The sequence below is a fragment of the Anthonomus grandis genome, chromosome 3 (assembly GCF_022605725.1).
Source record: "Anthonomus grandis grandis chromosome 3, icAntGran1.3, whole genome shotgun sequence".
Taxonomy (NCBI): Eukaryota; Metazoa; Arthropoda; class Insecta; order Coleoptera; family Curculionidae; genus Anthonomus; species Anthonomus grandis.
In genome coordinates this window covers 27,942,258-27,965,687 of record NC_065548.1, presented here as the reverse complement: position 1 = coordinate 27,965,687, position 23,430 = coordinate 27,942,258, and the positions used below count along the sequence as shown (strand labels likewise).

At 33.5% G+C, this 23,430-nt stretch overlaps 2 protein-coding genes across 3 annotated transcripts in view; one reads left to right on the top strand and one right to left on the bottom strand.

Annotated features, from left to right (window-relative positions):
• The window catches only part of LOC126734499 (uncharacterized), a 99,629-nt gene extending 79,944 nt beyond the window's left edge, over window positions 1-19,685 (top strand). Inside the window, exons 15-21 of the mRNA XM_050438156.1 lie at window positions 210-473; window positions 984-1,207; window positions 1,260-1,471; window positions 6,054-6,197; window positions 11,148-11,409; window positions 11,493-11,683; window positions 19,284-19,685. Coding sequence (XP_050294113.1) covers window positions 210-473; window positions 984-1,207; window positions 1,260-1,471; window positions 6,054-6,197; window positions 11,148-11,409; window positions 11,493-11,683; window positions 19,284-19,451 — 1,465 coding nt within the window. The 3' untranslated portion in view covers window positions 19,452-19,685. The remainder of the gene's footprint in view (window positions 1-209; window positions 474-983; window positions 1,208-1,259; window positions 1,472-6,053; window positions 6,198-11,147; window positions 11,410-11,492; window positions 11,684-19,283) is intronic.
• LOC126734498 (uncharacterized) overlaps window positions 19,674-23,430 on the bottom strand; it is a 159,244-nt gene continuing 155,487 nt past the window's right edge. For both annotated transcript variants that reach the window (XM_050438153.1, XM_050438155.1), the window contains exon 33: window positions 19,674-20,074. In XM_050438153.1, the coding sequence (XP_050294110.1) occupies window positions 19,928-20,074 (147 nt within the window). In that variant the 3' untranslated portion in view covers window positions 19,674-19,927. The remainder of the gene's footprint in view (window positions 20,075-23,430) is intronic.

The window sequence follows — 23,430 nt, the reverse complement described above, 5'->3', positions numbered from 1 at the left end:
ACTAGACTGACAATCAGAAAATAAATGATTGCTGTTTAAGTACCTTAATATTTAAGAATGAGTGAAATACTTTTAGTCCTAGAAGTTTTAGACAAAACCCTAACGTTATAAATCTTTCAGTCTGATGGAAAAATACTATTTTTTATATATTAGGTAATTTTTGGATTATAGAATGCCTACTAATGTCAATTCTTGAATTCCTTTTTTAGGGACCCAGAATATGAGCCATTAAAGCTGTTTTCCGAAACCCGAAAACTTTCAGAGAATATAATACAAGAATTAGAAAAATATAAATATGACGAATTGAGTTTATCAGACAATGAAAGCAAAAGTTGTACTTATGACGAGGTAACGCAACTCGTGGATTCCGAATATAGCAATTATAACTGTGGAGGCAGGAATAATTATAAAAAATTACCTATCACTCATAGAAGTATTAGTGATTTAGATTTGTCTACTATTTCGGAGCGAAGGTAAATTGGTCTTAATTTTTATGTTTATTTATTCATATATCGATAATAATTTTGTAATATACATGTTCGTAATTCACTGCGGTGGAGCTTTACTATGGAAACCTCCGCGCGTGGCGTCAGATTTTTTGCTTTAATGACAAACATCTCGAAAATTTCTAAAGATATAAGAAATTTCTTTAAATAAAACCATTTGTTCAACCAAATTTCCGGTGAAAGAAGTTGTGTTCAATACAATTATTCCCTATATCTTTCAACCATAAAGCTTCGCCAAATATTAAAATTATCTTTAAATAATTTCCTAAAAGCTTTTTATTTATGTTGGAATTGAGTTTAAAACCTTTGGTGCAAGATAATTGATTGGTATGATTGTCTTACATTTTAAAATTATAAGGTATTCAATAATATCAGACTTTAATAAACTGCTTGAACTAAGTGTTGTTTTTTCAAATAAGATTTTAACAATATATTTCTGCAGTATAATAATACTACTATTATTTATATTTTTTTCAGCGAAAATGAGAAAGATTCAACCGTATCGCCTGCTCCTTTTAGACCGTTTTCAACTTTAAATATCGACTCTGTTCCTGAAGTTAACATATTTGATAACCCAGAAGCCTTCGAAAATTCCTCAGATAGTGTTTCTCCAGTCACAGCGCAAGACTTTTTTAAATCGTTGGAAGATCGATTATGTCCGAAAAACGTGGGTTTGGGTAGCGATGGACGGGAGGCTACAAGTAGGGCAATATCAATTACTTGTATAAAACAAACTTCTACATTATTTTTTAGCGAATTCATCAATTTCCTGTTCCAACCCCTTTAAATTAGACATGTTAGCGAGTGACGATCCTTTCGATTTATTCCTGAAACGATGTGCAAGAAATTTTCTATCTGTCTCAGTATGTGATAAAAAAACTGAATTTGGAGATATTCCAGACACTGTTTCAGAGTTAGCTTCTCTTAAAGAAGAGTCAGATTCATCACGGTCGGAAAGACTAACGGTAAGCACCTTTAATACATATTCTTTACAATTTCATTTGAAATAATGATTTTAACCTATTTTCTCTTTTTTTTAATGAACTTATATTAAAACAGGTTTATATTTTTATTATTATTATTACGATTCTTGGTGAAATCTTTCAGTGAAACAAAAAGAAATTGTTTAAAAAGTCCTCTCATAACTTGAATAACTCCGCTCCAGCTTATTAAAATATTTTTAATTTTTAAATATAATCACAAAAATAATATACATTATAAGTTACGGTGAAGTGTTGAAAAGCTGAGGGATGGAGCCTTAAAAGCAGATTTAGCTTCTAGCTTAACTTTAACAATCGCGCAACCTGTCTTCTTACGGGAAGTAACAAATAGTGTGTTGCTAAAATTGTGTCTAATTTCTCTTTTTAAGGATATTCCGATGTGGTAAATGGTGAGTAACATTATCAAAACAAAATTGTGACGGCGATGAACGGATAACACTGCCAGGTGGCATTAGCTGGATTAAATTGTTTATAATTTCATCCGGAATATTTCTCCAAGCCTTTGAGATCGCCTCATATAATTCGTTTAAATTTTTATGATTTTGATGACGAATTTTTCTGTCAGCAATTTCCCAAAGATTTTTAAGCGGGTTTTGGTCGGGTGAAGAATGGTTTGGCTCATTATCATGCTGATATGTGAAAATTGTAACGATATTGGCAATGCTGCCAATAGGACCTGTTCTTCGTCATTCCGAAATGACACAAGCGGGCACGCCCCTCTACATCTCTGGAGAATCTTTTGGATAGTATTCTGCCGAGTGTTAAAGGAGCTGCGTCACCGCTGGGAAGTCAGTTGTCAATTCAGTGAAGTAAAGTTCGGAATATTGGCTTGGTTCGGACTATTTTTGTGCAACCGAGTTTCAGCAAACGGTAAAAAACTATATTATGGTCAGGTGTAGGGTTTGAATTGGACGAAATTAAAAATGCCAAAGCTGGTAGATTTAAAAGTTGCGGAGCTAAAAAGAAAGTTGGAGCAAAGGAACTGCGATAAGAAGGGAAAATAAAGCAGCCTTGTCGGAGCGGCTTCAAAACGCATTACTTGAGGAAGGCGATGACTCGGACAACTTTGTTTTTGCTTGTGCAAGTAACACGGATGCATAGTCCGAAATGTTGCATAGTCTGAAAGCTAAATTGCGGTATAATACTGCAAAGATGCAAGAAAATTCTATCAGCCTGGAAGATAAGCTGCAAGAAAATTCTGCCAACCTGGAAAATACTGGATAAATGGTTGCTGGAAAATAGTTCAAAGATGAAACAAGGTTTGAAAAAAAAATTCTACAAAAAAAAGCCAGTTTAAAAAGTCAGCTAAAAGAGAATTCTGCTAGGTTGGAAAAAAACTTTGGAGAAAAAAGAAATTATGGAAAAGTCTTCATCACTAGAAAAGCGGCTTCTCTTTCTCTTAGCTGATGGAGGACAGAATCCAGGAAGTTCAAAACAACTTTACACACTATTGATGAGCTGCCCTGTAGACCTTCAGCAGTGGACCACAAGAACGAAGTTTGCGCCAATACGATATATATTGGATTGATTGATTGAGTACTTACTACAAGCTAATAGATGCACTGATATGAGCCCTTGCTTTGCCGCTACCAAGAACACGAATGAGGTCCAGGCTCGTGTCCGGCAGGACAGCTTTAAGGAATCGGTCATGCGGATGATCAGGGAGGGATCGGAGGTTGGAGCGTGGCAAACGTGACAAAGCAGGCTACGTAAAAAGACGACCTCCGGAAGGCGCTAGTTCGAGTCCCGTCAATCTAAGGAAGATCGATGCGAAGAGGCGATCGTCGTCAGGAAGCGATCCGTCCTTCCTGAAGAAGCGATCGTTTTCAGGAAGCCACGGCAAGAAAATCCTGTCCGGAGGACTTGGGGAACTTATAAAAGACTAAGGACCACATAGTCCTAACATAGATATCATGCATCTTAATGGATAAAGGAAGGAAGGAAGCCAACTTGGGAAGAAGTTACAAAGTATTCTTCCAATGTCAAGTCATATTGGACACAATGGAACTAAATTTTGGAAGATGGACTTCTGATGCGGAAAATGGTTGATCACAATGGCAGAGAAGAAAGAAGGCAAATCGTTGTGCCTAAATGTCCGATTTCGGAGTGTGCCAGGAGGATATCTTCGAGTAACAAAGACCCTAGGAAAGGTAATGAAAAGATTTTACTGGGTAAATAGCAAGGCAGACGAAAGAGACTGGTGCAGGAAATGCATTGTATGTGCAACGAGTAATGGGCGCTGCATTTCAAGCATCTGCAAGATGCTTGGAATCAAGAAAATAAGGATGGAATGGTGGAACGAATAAATAGAAACATTTATCCGTATTTGGTCAAAGTAGTCTCTAGCCATCAAAGAGACTCCGTTAGGTTTCATCATTTGTTTCTGCTTGCTTATCGATTAGCGATCCAAGAAAGCACAGGCGAATCTCCCACGTGAATAGTGATGGGAAGAGAACTTCCAAATCCAAAAAAAATCTTCCTCGCCATCTGAAGTTTGGTGGCCCACCAGGAACCGATGTTTCCAGGGAGGACTATGTGAGTGAGCTGCGTACAATAATGGATGTCATTCATAATTAAGTATTGGGTCATGGGTACCACAACGGTGACTTGGTGTGGTCCTATGACCCTAAAAGGCGGAAGGGTCTGTCACCAAAACTTTAAATCTCCTGGGCCTTACAAGTTTAGAAAAAAATTAATTAAGAGCTGCGTCGGCCGACAGAATCGAAAGAAGCGTCACGCCAGAAGCCAACCTATAAGGACCTTTGGAAAGTTTTGTGTTCTCTAAAAGTGAAATTGTTTGCCGAAGATTTGAGAAGCCTAGCAATTCCTAAACTCGCATGCGGACCCGATAACCTGGACTGAAGAATGATTCGCAGCATGTTAGAAGTGGTCTTTAAGGTTTACAGCCGTGTAACTCTGGAGAAAACCGTTGATGGTTATTTTACAAGAGGTCCAGTTGCAAAGGGGAACATTTTGCAGATATCGATATCCACCATCTTTGGAATCATTTAGGGGCGAAATGAGCGTAGGGAGGGGGAAGTGTGCCGGCAATACCACCTGTTCTCCGTCATTCCGATATGATCCAAGCAGTTACATAGAATGACACCTCTGGACACTCAGGAAAGTTTAGCGAATCTTCTGAACAGTGTTCTGCCGAGTGCAGAAGGGGTCGCGTTCCAGAAACTCAATTGTCAGTTCAGTAAAGTATTATTCGGAATATTGGCGCCTGATTTAAATACTTGTAAATAATAATATTTATAGTAGTCGCAAATGATTGTTTTGTAGTGTAGCTAAATCAAGTGACTTTTTTGGTGCAATCGAGTATTTTATTCACACCTATCGAACGGTAAAAAAGCTACAATATTATAGACATAAATTCCTCACAACAGAGTTCCATGATATTTTGTAGTATATGCCATAAATTTGGCGATCTCTCCCTCTATTCTGTGCAGCGGACCCATACCATCACCGTACAAAAATCCCCACAACATCACTGAGCCTCCTTCATACTTAACGGTTGGACAAATGTACTTAACATTTAATCTTTTGCCTTTGGAGCGCCTTAAATCTCATATATTATTAATCCGAAAAAGATTAAATTTTGCCAAAAATAATATTTCTTTACTGTTGAATAGTCCAATCAATGTGAGTAGTAGCAAACTCCAGACGGGCTCTAATATTTTTTTTTGGAAAGCACTTCAACTAAATGCCTCCTTATAGTTCTTACCTAATTTTCCCAAGATTTTGGCCAATGACAAAAATGGCTTTTCTTTATAAATCTTTTGTAATCATCGGTCAAGTACTGTTTTTTGTGGCCTACCACTATTTTTTAGAGGTACGATGGAGCCCCTTACGGTGAAATTCTTTAACATCCTTGACACTATTGAGCGATGAATTACAAATCTGCTCGATATTTCTGCTACTATTACACCAACCACTATTTTGCTACATATTTCAGTTCTTACAGTTTTGACAAGAGCCATAATTTCTAATAACAATGTAATATGACAGATCTAACCTTATTGATCAAATGCCACAAAATACTGATAAAAGAAGTATTTGTTGTTATATTTTCGACAAACATTAAAAGTTAATTGTATGTTTTAGAAACTATTTGATAAACAAGAGATAAAAATGGTAGATTCTATATTATTTGCTATGCCAAATAATTGCGGTTTGAAAATATTAACCACATTCTTTTATAAGGTATTGGCAAATATATTTAAATATAACGTTTTTAGAAATATTATTACTGTTCCTGTAATTATGTCCAATATTGTATATTGTTTTATAACAGAAAATTTATTAGTTAAGTCATTCATATATTAAAACTCCATTCTTGCTTAGTTCTAAAAAGACGAAAATACTTCGTTACTAAGTCAGAATGTATGGTTATTTTAAAAATAGATGTTTAACCGACTACTTCACTTTGTACATCAGAAACAATTATATGGATACTGATATGCAATTTTGCTTCCTGTCCTCAAATTAACTCCTAAAATAACATCGTAATGAAAGCATCAAAATGTATTTTTATATTTTTTAGGATTTGAAAACTACTGATTTGCCATTAGAAAGTGAAATAAAACATACTAACATTAATTCTTTATGTATTACCAATCCTTTCTGGGACGCATTGGAGGATCTAAAATCTCTTGAGGGTAGCGGAAAAACTGACATTTTCGAAAAGGTACAAATGTAACATACTGGGTGTCAACGATATTACTAGTCGAGCTTTAACTCCAGCAAAAAGATGTTTTATGGTTAAAAAATGGACACATCAAACACTTAAATGCGATATTAACTTTTTTTTGGGCAAATCAACTTCTATATAATATTTTTTTAAATTCTTTGAAGAAATCTAAGTAGTCTATTTCCTTTGAATATCTGCAATAATAGTTAATCAGTTATTATCAGAAAAAATCACAGTTAGAACTGAAAAATAAAACAAATATTATTTTTTGTCTAAACATACCTCTTTACTGTGTAAAAAAAATTTTCTGTTGTATCACAAATAAAAAAAGTACATATTTAAAACCGTTCTCGTCAAAAATATTATGTAACCATACAAACTAGTACAAACCGTCTAGTGTTTATAATCTCTTAATACTTAAAACTTTTCGAGATATTAGCAGCAATTATTTTTCCTATTGCAACTATTAGTATACAGCGTGTGGCATCCCCTCCCGATCGGCTTTAGAGGCAAATATCTCAAAAGGTAATAAAAATGTAAAATGATTCCCGCTCGTCTAATAAAGGACTTGCAGCATTATTTACCTTTTGTCCGGCTTTTAAAGTATATTTTCGTATGCATTACGGAGAATGAAATATTTAAAGTGTTTGTGACGGTGTAAGACATCCATATTTCACCATTAATTTTTTCGAGATCGGTAACATAAGCAGCAGAATCTTGAATAAAATGTTGTTTTTCAATATATGATGCGTCGTGTATTTAAAGATAGCAGTAAACCATTTGCCACCTATTGCTGCGCTATTTGTTGTACCCTGTTCTATTCTAGTTGCATAGATCGGAATATGTCAATTAAGCTAAGTGGGTACAAAGATCTATGTTCCAATAAATGCCAGGCAGTTTATATTGAAGAACATACTATAGAATTAGAGTATAAAGCAAAAATCACGGCAGTCAAGCACGACTTAGCATATAGAGATAAAAGATTGAGAGATTGAAGCGACGAAGTCTTGATTTTGAAGACGAAGCACTTGATGCGGAGCTGACTTTTGCATATAGGATTGATTCTTTAAGCCGAGACAGGGATCAGCTTACATCTTACGTATAAAGAAAATTAACTGAAATATCTTTTAGAAATGGAGGCTTGGAAAGAAAAGAAAAGCCGGTTTGAAAAAAATTTTAAGAATTCGAAAACCCTAAATAAAATATCATAATTACAATCAGTGTATTTCAGTCCGAAAACAACAAGTATTTTAGGGACCTAAAGAAACCGCATCAAACAGTATCATATCTGCATGAGAGAAATGGTATGAACAACGGCGATGTGCATGTTAACACATCTGTGCCAGCGGACATTAAACATATTTTAAATGTAGTAAAAAAGGATAGAATTCTTATATTGGGAACCAATAATGTACTACAATGTAATAAGAACGGCATCACTGCTTATAACTTGTCAAAGAAGAGAAAGCAATGTATTGGGAGAAACGATAGATGACCGCAAAATCTTATTCAATAACTTCACTAGGGACGATTTTATTATAGTAGTTCTGACAGATCAACATGCGCTGACTGGAACACAGAAATAATGAACGTTTAGAAGATTTGCTTTTGAATATCCATACTAACCTAATCGTCATTGGATGCATCTTTCTGTATGGCAAACTAATACTGAATAATATTGTTTACAAGCTGAATTTTTTATTAAAGACTACCTTTGAGAATACTTATGCCATTTTTATCCCAGTTCTCGGGGTATCACGATCTGACCTGGTTAGAGTATAGTAAGTAGTAAGGCAGAGCTGATCTGCCACTTCATCCTCATCCACATCGTAAAATATATCAATTAACATTTTACGTCACAGCGGAAGAGCAGAATAAAAAAAATTATTGCAACAGAACATTGCATAAATGCAATAAAACATCCGCGGTTTCATTGTTATTAAAAAGGTTCCACAATTCAAATATTGTTTTCTTTAGAGAACATTGGCTAAATGTTAATTTTTTTATCTTCCGAAATACATAACATTATATAAGTTCGGCAGGACTCAAGTATTACACGGCGGCTGTCTAATCCTAATTAACGAATTTTTTCTGACACAGACTTATTTTCAATGTGTTGACAACACATTGAACCATTTCCACATCCACAGGAGGTTTAACCACCTCCTTATGGAAACTGCATTTGAATTCTCTATGATTCACTCTAAATCCAAAAACTTGTATATTATATGTATTTACAGATAAACGACAGCTCTGGAGAGCTTGCTACCGGAAATTATTTGTTCGGAAGGAATTATCTACGAAAGACTTTTAATATTAAATTTTGTGCAAAATTTTAGAATCTAAAAAACAAATTAAATCCGCGATATATTAAGGACGAATATTCAGTAATAGTAACTTTAGGCTTTTTCAAGATCTGAGTGTGTTGATTGGTTGGAATAATCCATCTAATACACCTGTTCCACTATAACGCTTTATTGACACACTGGTGCACCAATTTTAAAATGCTTATCCAAGTTTTAGACTCAAGCCAAGGACTACATCAAACCGCTCATAGTGTACTCAAAGAGGTTTATGGCTTCATCGAAAAATCTGCGTTCTTTTTATATAATTAGAAAATAAAGTTTTACACAAAATTTACAATAGTCCAAGATTTCTTCATAATTGCAATTCATACCCCTTTTCACATCATCTTTTAATTAGGGTCTTAAAAAAATCTTATTATTCAGATCGAATGAATAACTTTTTAACCAAACAAAAGGATACCTGAAAAATAGTTAACGATATCCGTTTTAAGGGCCATTAACCATTTATTAGACCAGAAGCATCCTCTGATGATCTTAGTTAATAATTTATTTTGTAATATGGCCCAGAATCTTCAAAAAAAAACATAAATCCGAAAACTCTCTTCTTTAAGAACCAAAATTCTGATGGAAATCATGGGATTTCTGCTTATAACTTAACCTCATTCAGCTTTTGTGTGCACTTGTTGAGTTGATTAATATATCTTGGATATTGGGTACATTTCCAGGTTTCTTGAAATCGAAAAAAAGTCTAAATCCCTATATTTAAAGGTGGAGATCCTGCAAACTTTGAACCTATTTCTTAATTATTCACTATGTCTAAATTGATAGAGAAGTATGACTTTTCTGATAACACATAATATTCTCAGATCTCCCAGTTTGGATTTCTGGAGGAGATGGGTATCCGTGATGATACAACTTTCTTTATGAGTTGTATAGGCAGAGAAATGGAGGTAAGGTTTCTGCGGCAGTGTTTTGCGATTTCTCAAAAGCGTTTGATTATGTAAGTTATGAACTTCTGCTGCGAAAACTGCACCTCTATGGCTTCAGGGGCATAGTCCAGTCTTGGTTCTCATCATACTTGAAAAATTGTTCTCAGCGTGTGTTTATAGGTTCTGCAAGTGCTAAGTACGGCACAGTAAAGCGTCCCGCAAGGATCTGTTTTAGGTCCAATTCTTTTTATATCTAAATTTACGTTGTTTGCCGATGACACGTCTATTCTGTGGCACAGTTCTTCCAATAAGTCTTTTTACTCTTCTGGGTCTACTGATCTAAAAAAAAAATTAAACTTGGTTTAACTCCAATCATTGAACTCATAAACCAAGGTTTTGGGGTCTTATGAATAAGAACTCGATTGGAGGTGTTTCAACTATACAGGAAAACAGCATCAAGTTTCTTGGCTTAATCAGATAAAGAACTGAAGTTTGAAGAACACATATAAAATCTTGCCAAGAAGATTGCTTCTGGTAGTCTTACACTCCTCACTGTATATATTACCGTCGTAATAACCCAGAAACTTGGTCCACAGGTTGGTAGATCAGTATATGTTGGCTTGGTTCGGTACCATCTTAGATATGGAGTCTGTTTTTGGGGAAATGCTATACACTATCCTCGAAAATTGCTCTTCATAATACAAACACTTGCCCTTCGTTCTATTTGTAAAGCAAAATCTAGGAATAAATGCAGGTCTCTATTTATCCAAGAAAGAATTCTTGCTGTCACTGGTTTATACATACGCGAAGCTGCTAGCCTTTCATACAAATATCGCATAGGTTTTTAACAGATAATCCAGGTATGTGAAACTCCAACTATGCAACTTGCATCTATCTGCCTATTCCTACTTTCACCTTAACGCGGAAATCTATCTTAATAACATAAACGTTTTCAGTCACCTACCAAATAATAATAAATTGGCACAGACACTAGCTGTCTTTAGAAAACGATTAAAAATATTTCTAGTGGAAAAGGCACACTATTCCCTTGTAGAATTTGATTCTGATCTATTTTAATAATCCTGCTTTTTGTTTTATAATATAACTGTGTTTCTGTAATATGTTTTTATTTGATATCGTTGAATATCATGTTATATGTGCATACATATTTTATTATAACATCTGTTCTATTGAGTGAGTCGGGAGGAATGCACATGTGAAAATAATTTTGAAAATCCATATGCGATTCTGATTTGTTTAGTCTCAAAATATAGGGTAATTCCAAACAAATTTTCCTACAGTAACATGGTTTTAATTATAGCGCTTTTTTAATAAATGTTCAAAAATACCGCCTCTGTTATATTTCTCAGTCCAAGATAACTTTTTTTCTTATAATTACGACTAGCAAAAAATAAAACTTCATTATTTCTAAAACTCTAGACTTTCTTTACTTAGATTTTTTCGAGGAATTTAAAAAACCAAAAATATTCACGGTGTTCCGTTTGAAAATGGCAAGTGGATATCGGTTGCGGTCAAACCAGAAATGGTATTTAATTATTTGATTGATGTCAAAATGTAGCCACGTCTTAACCTATCTAACCTTATCCAAATTTTTGTGATGGTGTTATCGCTTGGCTTGTAATATCCTTAACACCCGGTGTCGCTATACAAGAAAAAGTCGCAATTAAATATTAAATAAAATTTTCTTCTAGTCTAAATTACCTGAACAACCCACTCGAACGGAAGATATCGAACAAATGGATATTTTTAAAAGTGAATCTCAATCAGATTCGGATGGGTCGGATTATAAGGTTTTCGTGCCTAAACGAAAATCGCTAACATCTTCTGATAGTAAAAAAAATTATGCTTCTTCTAATCATTCAAAACCTAATTCTGAGGAGTTGGATTACTTAAAAAACTCTGTTGCTACTAGTAATCAGGGATCAGGAGCAAAAAATATGTCTGTTCACGCAGGTACGTGTACGCTATGGAGCCATTAGTACCTTTTCACAAAAAATTAAAACTATGTCAGTTTATTGATTTAAAATATATTGCAGAAGTTTTTGTACCATTGAACATGACCTACCAGTTACCGTATTGGCCAGTACCTCAATATGCGCAATGGAGTAATGGTAGTAATTTTCCTAGTTCTTACCAAGTAGTTGATCCACCAGCGCCACTTCCTCAGCAACCTGTAAGGCCTCCGCCTGGATTCTCGTCAATACCGGCGTATGCTCCTAAATATCAGGTAGGTACAAGAATGTTCACAAGATATTTTAAATTTTAACGGTGTACTTTTTTGTAAACGGATATTCCTATGGTTGAAACCTTTGGTGTGTCGCTCAAATTACGGACAGTTTCACCACTAACCAAAACTCTTCATTTTTTGCTCTCGAGACGTGTTTCGCTAACGATGTTAACATCTTCGGGAGAAGATTAAAACTCTCTCAGTTTTGATATAATAATATATAATTATTATTATATATTATAATATTAAACTGCGTAAGTATTTAACAAAAAAAACTAAATCTTTCAAATATCACATTACACTAATTACGTACAGAGATAAAAATTGCAATCGGCACAAGTAACAAAAGATAATACAACGTTCAATTTTTAAAATATCTCTTGTTATTATTTAAAAGAAATCTAAGCCAAAATGTTGATTGTAATTTCAAACCTGTTTCTACGTATTGGGCATGACGACACAAGACAACTTCATTTAGAATAGTACATTGTAGAGTTAAAGAACATGGCACCTACAGAACATCGCACTGGTAAATACACTTTTAACTAACTTTAGTTAAAGCAGATCTTGGATACATAATAGCGTATCATATATTGTAAATCAGTATTTGCAAAGTCTACTTTTTGTCTTTGCAGTATTGAAAACATAGCAGGGTGTTATGCAAGCCATTATTTCGAATTATACCACCTCTTTATAGAGTGACCGCCTAAAGTTCCGCATAAATTCGATAAAAATTAGAGACATGATTTTTTGAGAAGACGCTCGGACCCGTCGATTTTTATTTTAAGTTGCGCATTATTTCACATAAATTTTTGTATACAGGGTGGAACAAAAAAAATGGTATGACGTCATTGGTCATTTTTAAATCATTTTTAATCAATTTTAAATAGAATGCTATATTTCTTATTGCATTTATGAAATAAAGGCGAAATTCCAAGCAAGTTTCGTATAACACACCTTATCTCAAAACTCAACTGTTTCCGAAATATTTACATTTAAATAACAATAAAACAAATAAGTACGTCTATTTACAAATTAAGATAAAATCGAAGATAAAAATAATGTTATAAACACTGCCAATTGTTTCTATTTCCATGGTAGCACTTGTAAAGAAACTCCATTTTCGAATGTCACTGTCAGTTCGAAAATTAATAGTATTAATATCAGAATAAATTATGGCTAATTTAATGGAAACCCAACGAATTGAAATTTTGATGATGCTAGGGTACGGGGATCGAGTGCGCACGCAAAAAGAAGTAAGGCCGTCGTCCCACCAAAGATACACGACAGCGACGCCACATCTCCATATGTCGCCAGCGTTTATCTTTCGTGTCGAACCCATGTTTTAAAATTTAAAATCATTTTGTCCCCACTAACGCTGCGCCGAAGACACATCCAAATGTGTGTCGTCTTCGTGTTGCTGAGAGACTGGACGTGTCAGTTGCGAAGCAACATTCAAGCTGTGTGTGTTTTTTCATTTATCGAAGTTTTGTTTTTTTGTTTATTATGGCACAACAAAATGCTGAACTGGATTTTATTGGATGTCTGTGCAGCTCCTTAGCAGCAACAAACATTTTTTTTTTCTCAATAAAATGGTGCACCCACCATTTTCTTTTTTTTGCCTTTTTTTTTCTATTCCGCAAATACCAATACATTGCAAGCACATCCTCGTCTTCACTCGATGACATTTTGAACTAAACTGAACAACTAAACGTAGGAAACACGAAACGCGTATCTTTGGTGGGGCAACTGCATGTCGTCTGAATGTGTCCAGGCGAAATCGTATCGCCTTCGCGTCGCCGTCGCGTATCTTTGGTGGGACGACGGCCTAAGTGAACCATTTAATGTTAAATACCCAAACCATCCTATTTATCAGTCAATAGTTAGTAGAATAGAGCACAAATTCATAACTTCAGGTCATGTTAGGAATTTGCCAAGATCAGGTCGTCCAAAAATTTCTGAAGAAACAAAATTAAACGTTCTGCTCTCCGTCGAAGAAACCAATTTTGCGAGCAAATGATGAACATTTGCAATAATAACTGTCAGTTTTGTTTTCGGATGAAGCAACTTTTTGTTTAAACGGTGTCGTAAATCGGCAAAATTGACGGTACTGGTCAGTGTCAAATCCACCCTGGGCAACTGAGGCTCATACACAGTACCGTAAATCTATTAATGTTTGGGCTGGTACCGTGGAAAATAAAGTAATAGGGCCATACTTTTTCGAAGAAAACTTAACAGGACAACGCTATTTGAATTTTCTTTAAGAAGATCTTATCACTCCTTTGGCTGCCCTATACCCAGACGAACAAGACCCTGCTGTCCCGACAGATAATTTGTAGTTTCAGCAAGACGGCGCACCGCCACATCTCTTTCGAGATGTCCGTAATTACTTGGATACAGTGTTCCCAGGGAGATGGGTAGGACGAAGGGGGCCAATAGAGTGGCCGGCCTGGTCACCAGACATAAATCCCTGTGACTATTTTCTATGGGGGTACCTGAAAAGTAAAGTTTATATTGAGAAGCCAAACAACGTAGAAGATTTGAAAAATACAATTAGATATGAAATTAGACGTATATCACCCGAAATAATTGAAAGTGTTTTACATGAGTTTGTAAACCGTCTTGCTTTCTGCCAAGAAGTAAATGGGGATCAGTTTGAACACTTGATACATTAATAAGAGTTTTCACAGCTTATAACATTTTATCCTTCATTTTATCTTAATTTGTAAATAGACGTACTTACTTGCTTTCTTGTTGGTAAATGTAAATATTTCTGAAACAGTTGAGTTTTGAGATAAGGTGTGTTATACGAAACTTGCTTGGAATTTCGCCTATATTTCATAAATGCAATAAAAAATATAGCATTCCATTTAAAAAAATGACCGATGACGTCATATCTTTTTTTTTGTTCCACCCTGTATACAAAAATTTATGTGAAATAATGCGGAACTTAAAATAAAAATCGACGGGTCCGAGCGTTTTCTCAAAAAATCATGTCTCTGATTTTTATCAATATTATGCGGAACTGTAGGCGGTCACTGTATACTTGAGACCTTTTCATTAATTTTTAAAGGCAGTCACTATGTTAATTATAGCTAGCCAAAGAACAAGAAAACATATTGATGATTTGTTATTGCCTAATGCGAGAAATGCACTGGTGCAGAAGCAAATAATTTATTATGTATTAAACATCATATAATCGTCTTTCTAATTCATTAAGGTCTGCATCAACTCAAAGAAAAAATAATTTAAAAAAAATACTGTTGTTTTTTAAGAGTCACAGTTAGAAATTAAAAAACGTTTCAGGTTATATACCTCTTTAAAAGATTTATGGTCATACAAACCAAGCATCTATACGTTGTTTTGGCTTGACACCTAATAAAGATTACATGGTCTTCTATTAATAAAAATTATATAAAAAAAGGAACCAAGACATTGTTTTAATAGAGTAAAATTAAATAGTTAATATCACATTGTTTTCTTTTATATTTTGTATATATTTTTGTAGTTGGATATAATTGTATTTTTCATAAACAACTACTATATGTATTACATTAACCATATTTTTGGAAATAGCAACTTTTGCTTCTTATATAATGAAGCTACCACACTTTTCAACTTCGACATGCTACTTGCCAGTAAAGGCAAGTATCTTTCAGAGTCTTTTCAATATCTTTTCAGAGCTCTTGTAAGCACGTAGAAATTTGTAACAGCGAGGGTGAAGTTATAATTTCACTTAATATTCTAAAAAAAATAGAGTAAGAAACATAGAGTAGGTATTTTCTATGGTCACAAGTATGCAACTCTAAAGTATTTAACCTAATCTGTAAAATTTTAACCTTAGCATATAATGAAGATACCTCATGTTTCTGATAGATCCTGGATTATCTAATATATATAGCAAAAGCAATCTGATCATTTCTAGTCGTAATATAAGTAACTATTATTGGCAATAGCAGCACGTCGAATTTTGCTGTCGAAAAGGGTTATTTTATTTACTCTTTATAATATTGAAAAATAGATCTGAAATCGTTATTAATATTTTTAGAAGCCACCACAGCATCAGGATCAAAATAAATAATTCGCCCTCGAAATTCACAATTATATAGGACAGAAGTGATGTATACAATAAAATAAATAAAGGCAGCATGATGGATCCATAAGCTATGCGTTTCGCATCTGAATAACAATTTTTTACGCCTACTCGAGTACGATTCCAGAAATATGACCTAAAGAAAGTTAAAACTAGATCGTGACAGCCGTAACATTTTAGGTTTTTAAGTTGCTGTTTCCTTGGGGATTGGACACAATTGTTTCACACAGTTTGTAATATTATCAACAATTTGTGGCAAATAAAGGTGTGCGGCATTTGCGATGAAATGCCATCACTGTCAGATGCATTTCTAACAATTATTTAACAATATCTTGGCTAATTAAAAAGAAACTAAATATCTGATAACAAAATCTGACATAAAATTATATTCTATTTTATTATTGCACTTGCCAGATTTATTAATATGCTTACAAAGTAGTCATTACTTCGCATCGAGATCACATGAAGTAGGAGAAACCTCTGTATTTTGCATTTGATATTAAGATAACGCAGGCCTTGTCAAAAATGCTTAGCAAAGTATGTCACTTTCTCTCGTTTAATAAATGCCAATGAAAACTTACTCATTTCACTGTAATAGTATCAATTTTCAACACTTTTTTGTTTCTTATGTTTAGACATTAATGTGATTTTCCAGAGCTCGTTCTACTTTATCGTTATTATTAGTGTTATAAAAATAATTATTCCAGTGAAAGTGAAAGATCTTGCTGCAAATTCTCTATATTTCTATCTTTGAATCACGAATTTGAGTTATTTTTAAGTAGGCCTTAATCTTAAATTCAGAATACAAGGCGGCATTTCATTGTCATCACTAATATCTGAAGATGAATAATTTTTTTATTATTACTTATAAAAATAGGATTTAAACAAGATGATGATGTATTCGAAATTCTAGTAGGTTCATTAATCAGTTGGGTATAGCCATATGAGAATGGGGTGTTAAATAGGGAATTGGGTTTAAAGATGTAAACGTTTAAATCGGTAGTAATAAGAGAATAATTATAATTTATATGCAGTATAACTCCGTTTAAAAAACTGAAATCGCATATACATTTGTGTTAATAGGACGGTATGATAAAATTAGCCCAGTCAAAGCAACCTTGAGATCCACAAGCAGAAAGTGTAATTTTATATTATTTATGTTTAAATGCTCGCTCATTAAGTTTGCCATCAACAACTCCATTCTCTTAAAAAGTCAATGATATTACGTCAAAAGTTATATTATTAGCCATGTCTCGGTCACATAAATATTATCGTAAGATTCGTTTATCAATTGAGAAAAAGTTGCAGTATTATATCAATTATAGTCAGAAAAAAAACCTAGAGTGGTACAATGACCAGTTAAAAATTTTCATTGTTAAATCTATTTTGCTTATGACAATTAGCACATTTTACGATCTCTGACTGACACTTAGTAAGTTTATGATTATTACAACAATTGGGACAAATTATATCATTTCTCTGCACTCTGTTTCCATATGACCAAAGGCACAGCATTTAAAAAGTGTAAAAAATAATTAATATGAGTAGTCACTTATCACTGACCTCCATCCTATAAAAATTAAGCCTATTTGAAGCAAAAATTATTCGAATTTTTCTACACATTTTATTCCAGAAGAATCAAAGGTGGTAATGTTTAACGTTCCAATATTATGAATTATTTATTCAGGGGTATCCAGACCTTCAAGCCAGATATTCCTGACTATTATGCTAGGATTGTATTTGCGGGCCTCATTAATACTGTACTTTCTTCTCATGTGACGTCTAGCCTCGATTTAAGAGTTTGTAATGGCTTACCATCGTGACAATGATTGTCTAAACCTCCTCACATTTTTACCGTATTATGAATACAAGCATTTATTTGATCAGTTCGATTTACTTTGTCGTCATTGCATTTTTTATTAACGGACGACGTATTTAAGAGTAGATCACTCACTATATAAGGGTTTGGGAGAACGTAATACGGACTTTTTTTAATTCAATAAATCCTGCCCATATTTAGCAGTTGTAAATAAACCGTGTATTCTAAGTTTGAAAGAAATTTCTTTTTTCAATAACTTACTCTCCACATCAATATCACTATTATTAGCAAGCTGTAACTCGGAAGCTTTTTTATGTTACATGAATTACAGAGCCAATGAAGATTTGGCGTATCCAAGATAATATTTAACCATGAGACCTTAATTGAATAGTATTCTGCATGCCACCTTAATTGGCACATGCTACATTTGATAGCTTTTGAATTTACAATAACATTTCCCCACTATCTGTCTAATCTACATCTAGGGAAACCTATTTAATCTGTAGCCATAATTATATTCTAAACTGACCTGCTTAAGCTATTATCTTTCGGAAAATATATAATGCATATCCTGGCACATTTTTTGCAAATTTATCTTTAAAAAATTGTATTTGCAGTAATGATGATATGTAAGCAAATTAGTTATAGTGGATTTACATGCTACAAACCCATGGCGTTCATCCAGAATTATATTTTGACTATCTCACTATAGTAGCAAATAATTTTGGGATTTCAGACTGCATACTTATGTCCCTATAATCATCAACATCATTTGTCCTCACTCATATACAAAGGTGTTAAGAAACCTTTTTCCAGAAATCAGGAAAATAACCAGAGGACATGGAAGTACGGTTGTAATGGTAGTCGAAAACATTTACCTTCGCGCCAGGTCTTATTTTTGATATTTCTTGGTCTCTTATATATCATATCACCACAATGATACATACACCAGGTAGTCAAAATAACGCTACTTAAACACCGCATCGGTAATATAAACGTAGGTTTAAGTAATAATTTTCAGACGGATTTGTGTTTCTCACTATTTTCATATTTTATGTTTCTTAAGACCTTCTAAACAAGCTATTACTCGATACCCCTTGCCATTTAAAATTTTTAAGGGAAGGACCCTGGGGGGCAGAGGGTGAAATAATTTTAGGTTAGGAAGTTGTACCTCTTGACAAACCTTTTGACGTATTTCGGGCGTTTTTTTTTAACAGTGGTTTTCGATAAATCCGGGGTGGGATGTTTTCAAAACACCCTGTATATATGTAATATATATATATATATATATATATATATATATATATATATATATATATATATATTATATATTACATATATACAGGGTGTTTTGAAAACATCCCACCCCATAATAAACTGTATATATATATACAGTTTATTATGTATATATATATACATAATAATCAAATTATGCATAGTTAATATTACAAAAAAGTCATAATTTTCCCAAATCTTCTAAGCTAACTAAAACTCTATTTTATTCTCGATGTTAGCATCTTAGGGAGAAGATTTAATCTTGGTATCAGTTAAATTAAGAGTTTTGATTCATGATAAAACTAGGTAAATTGTGCACACGTTTTATTTTTGTATTTTAACATTATTTATACTAGAACTTGTTAATGCTAAACGAGAAGTATTTTATATATATATATATATATATATTTTAGAATTATCCACCGGTTCACCCACAGCTAAACCCCTATATGGCGGCTAGAATGCAGTCTTCGATGTTTCCTGCTCATTACCAACCTATGTACTATAATAGGCCATCAATCCAACCCCAAGAAAAGGATTTTTATGATTTTATTAATAAAAAAGGTGGACAAAGGCCATAGTGTTATTTTAGCTTTTTATAAAAGAAGAAATTTGTTGTTGATTTGTTACGGTATTGGTTATTAGTTAAGTTTAAGCATTATTACGCATCTATTAGGGTTAGGTTATTACAAAATTTCAATAAACTCCATTGTTTGTTTTTACACACTTGACACTGTTTTGTATTAATCTGTTTTTAGGTTTTATATTTTCTATAATGTTATTTTGTCAACAATAAAATGCAATTTTACTTTAAACAGTTTTATTATAAATAAAAACATGCTCTGTAAGATAACTAAAGGAACTTATTCTATTCTTAACATCAAAAACCAATATTGCTAATTTAGCAACTAAACAAATTACTAAAAGTATAAAAATATCAATTATAGAAAAAAAAAGTACAAAAATAAACTGTTTAAATTCATAATTTATGAACTTCTTTATACAAATAATAATCAAATTCTATAGATTATTTAATTTAACCTTAGTAAGTTTTACGTCACTCAGGCACTTTTCGTTTTATCGTGGCGCATGTTATTAAACTCTCATAACACAACTGGTCGTTCTTTTCATATAAATCGACAATTAAGGGATCTGCGCTAACAAGTTTGACATACTTTTTCTTCCTGTCCAGAGCGTTAATTACCTGAAAAAAAAAATAGTTTGTTACTTATTTTCTTTAAAGTCAAATTTTGGGCCACAATATTTAAAACCAGAATTTGCTTTGGGTAGTTATTAAAATAATCTTAAAAGGTAGTTTTTTTGAGATATTTCAAAATCATAGTAACAAATTAATAATTAACTATAAAAACTACTCATCACAAATGTTCTTCAGGTAAACCATTGTAAGGATGCGATGAAATAAAATATTTTCGAATTGTTTGCGAAGATTATTAATCAACCTTAATAAACTTGTGAACAAAATTTCACTAAATTAGATGTAGTGAAATTTTGTTTGATACCTTAATTACGATATAATTTACTAAAGTCATATACACTGAAATGCATAAAAAATGTCACACAATATACCAAAAATATCACGTAAGTAATAAGTAAGTAACTTGTTAAAGAACCATAGTTCCAACCAGGGTGCTTAAAAAAATTTTGAAGATATTTCTTAAAATCTCATTTGCCGCTAGAGGTAGGACTAAAGTACCCATAATTATGTAAGTGTAAAGTGTAAAAACTAAACCTTACAAATAGATAAGGATAATATTGTGGCGTTAACTTTACAGTGTTACTATTTTGCCAAGAGTTTGCAGACGGTAGCTCAGAATTATTGGAGGCTTGGGTTTGTTCGAAGGTTCACTTATGACTGGCTATTAGAGAATCTAAACTTGATTATAACTATTAAATAAGAGGGCGCCACTTAGTTTTTTTTTTATAAATGAGAGAAAACTAAGAAAAAGACTTGGTATATAGGTTTCAATTAACAATTAAATGACCAAGGATAAAGTAGATTTAAAGAGGCAAAAAAAAAATCTTAACAATACAACCAAATTATATTTACATCAAAGATATGTATATACCTCATGTTTTAATCTGTTAAATGTTAATAATTTATTATGAATTAAAATATAAATAATGTCGATAAGATTAAAATAAGTTTGACAAAAGTAACATTTAAATTATGATTAAGCTACTAGGTAGATTTCAGCACTTGAAAAATAAATTGCAATTATTAAAGTTTTTAGTATATATTTGTATTACGCAGGGGAAAGTTCATGAACCTTTTTACCTAAGGCATATCAGCCTTAACCGAGTTATATCTACTTAACTGGCAAAAAAGGCACTGAAAAATACTGAACAAAAAATAACTAAAATTATAGATAGGAAATTGACACATTAAACTATGACACTGATTAAATATTTGTAACGTTAAATTGAAATAAAAGATATATTAATAAAAATGTAAATAAATTAGACAAATTTATGGTTAGTAATATTTAAATATATGGAATAAACTGGCCTGTATATTCCTCCAAGAAATGAACGGCTAGCCGTCAAAATCGAGGCTGTGAATGTATGCCATTTGTAGCTTAGTTATCCGGACTGGGAATTTCTAATATTAGCTCTAACTCTGGCTCCAGCTCCACCGCTTTCAGCAATTTCCCAGGGAAATCAAAAGCCTGCAGCCATCAACAATTGAAGAAGAATAAAGAGGAAAACGGAAAAGTAAAACCCTAAAACAACGGTTGCCATTGTATTCACTGTCGATAAAAATGAATGGCATTAAAAATGTGACACACTCACCTTGCTAAGTTTCATTATCTATCCATCAAAATCTTGGGCATCCTGCACCAGAATTATGAAATAAACGGTTCCCTAAAGGAACAAGATTAAGGACTATAAATTATAAACCATATTGGCCACTTCCTGCTTCACAAACTTCGGAAATAAAAAACTGGCCTTTTACGTGCGCTTCTACCTGCGACACGGAAAAAAGTCCTCGAAAAATGGATGCAGTACCGACTAAATCAGTAACTGGGGTTACTGATTTAGTCGGTACTACCTCTGGCCTGAGCTGTCAATATCAGCCAATCAGAGAAAACATTAATTAAGACCAACCAGAAGAGTGACGGACCGTCAACAGAAAGCATAAATAATTAAACCAGGAGAGTGATGCGTTACAGTAGTAATGTCATTGACAGTGTGAATTTAAAGAAATATGAATAAAAGAAGTTGACTGAAATTATTAATATAATTATTGAAACTACTCGTAGAAAAGGTATCTATGTAAACAAAATGAAAACAGTATCAATGTAAACATAAACTGTCTACAATATAAACCAATTATGTTTCAAAATTCGGTTAAATTTCAAGCACGCTTTCGTCAAAATTCATTTAAAAAATAATCCTGTGTATTAAAAAAAATTTTAAAACTCTTAAAAGTAACAAAATCAGTCAAAATTCACTCAAAATATAATTCTTAGAATTATTTTTCAGAATTCTTGTGGTTTTTTATTTTTAAAGCGTACAATATAATATATAGTTTTTGGCACTGTCTGCTTTGATATTTGTATTGTGTTTAAATTTTTCTTGTTTCATGACTTTATTACTACTTTTTTCTTATGGTATATTTTGTTGGTGAAATTGTTTTGTTAATATTTTCAACTATTTCAGTGGCCACTAATATACAATATGGTGGAATAATTTGAAAATTTTTTTAGTTAGTATTAAAAAACTGATATAGGGAAGTATTAATAAATTAGGATCTTAGGAGACACACCCCAGGTATTGCCAAAAGCCCGCCTGCAGGCCCATAGCGCGCAGGTGGCCTTCTTGATTCTGGTGTCTGCATGATCGAACCAGGAGAGTTTGGAATCTAACTTGATTCCCAGAAATCGAACTGTCCTGAAGTAATGCAGCTGCAAGCCACTTGGAGATATAACAGAGGGCGTGCCAAAGTATACGTCTCCTTGTGAATAGTAGGAGCTCTGCTTTTTTGGGGTTAATCCTGAGACCTCCGAGAGGCACCATATGTCCACCATACGCAGGGCTCTCATCATAGGGCCCCGCATTGAGACGGCGTCTTTCCCCGGGCAAAAGATTACTAGATCATCAGCGTAGGCCTGTGTGTATAGGCCCGCATTGTTTAAAAGATTTATCAGGCTGTCGACCACAAGGTAGGGGACAATATTCCTCCCTCCGGGCAGCCCCTAGCCGCCAACGTTTTGACAATCTCGCTGTTAAGCTGGGCAGATACATGACGTTGTGAGAGCATAGCCTCTATCCAGCTAACCAAACAGGGTTCCAAGCCGCGGCTCTCGAATGCTTGGCAGATTATTGCGAAAGGGGTGTTGTCAAACGCCCCATCAATGTCTAGAAATGCACCCAGGCAGGCCTTGCCACTACCCAGAGCACCTTCCTCAAGAGGTGGTGTAGGCTAGGTCCGTCCGAAAATACCGAATACCAGTTTTAAAAAACAAGGTATTTTAAATTGTATGAAAACTAAAAATATTGATATTCCAGAAAAAGTTCCCACTAAAAAAGATTACAGCA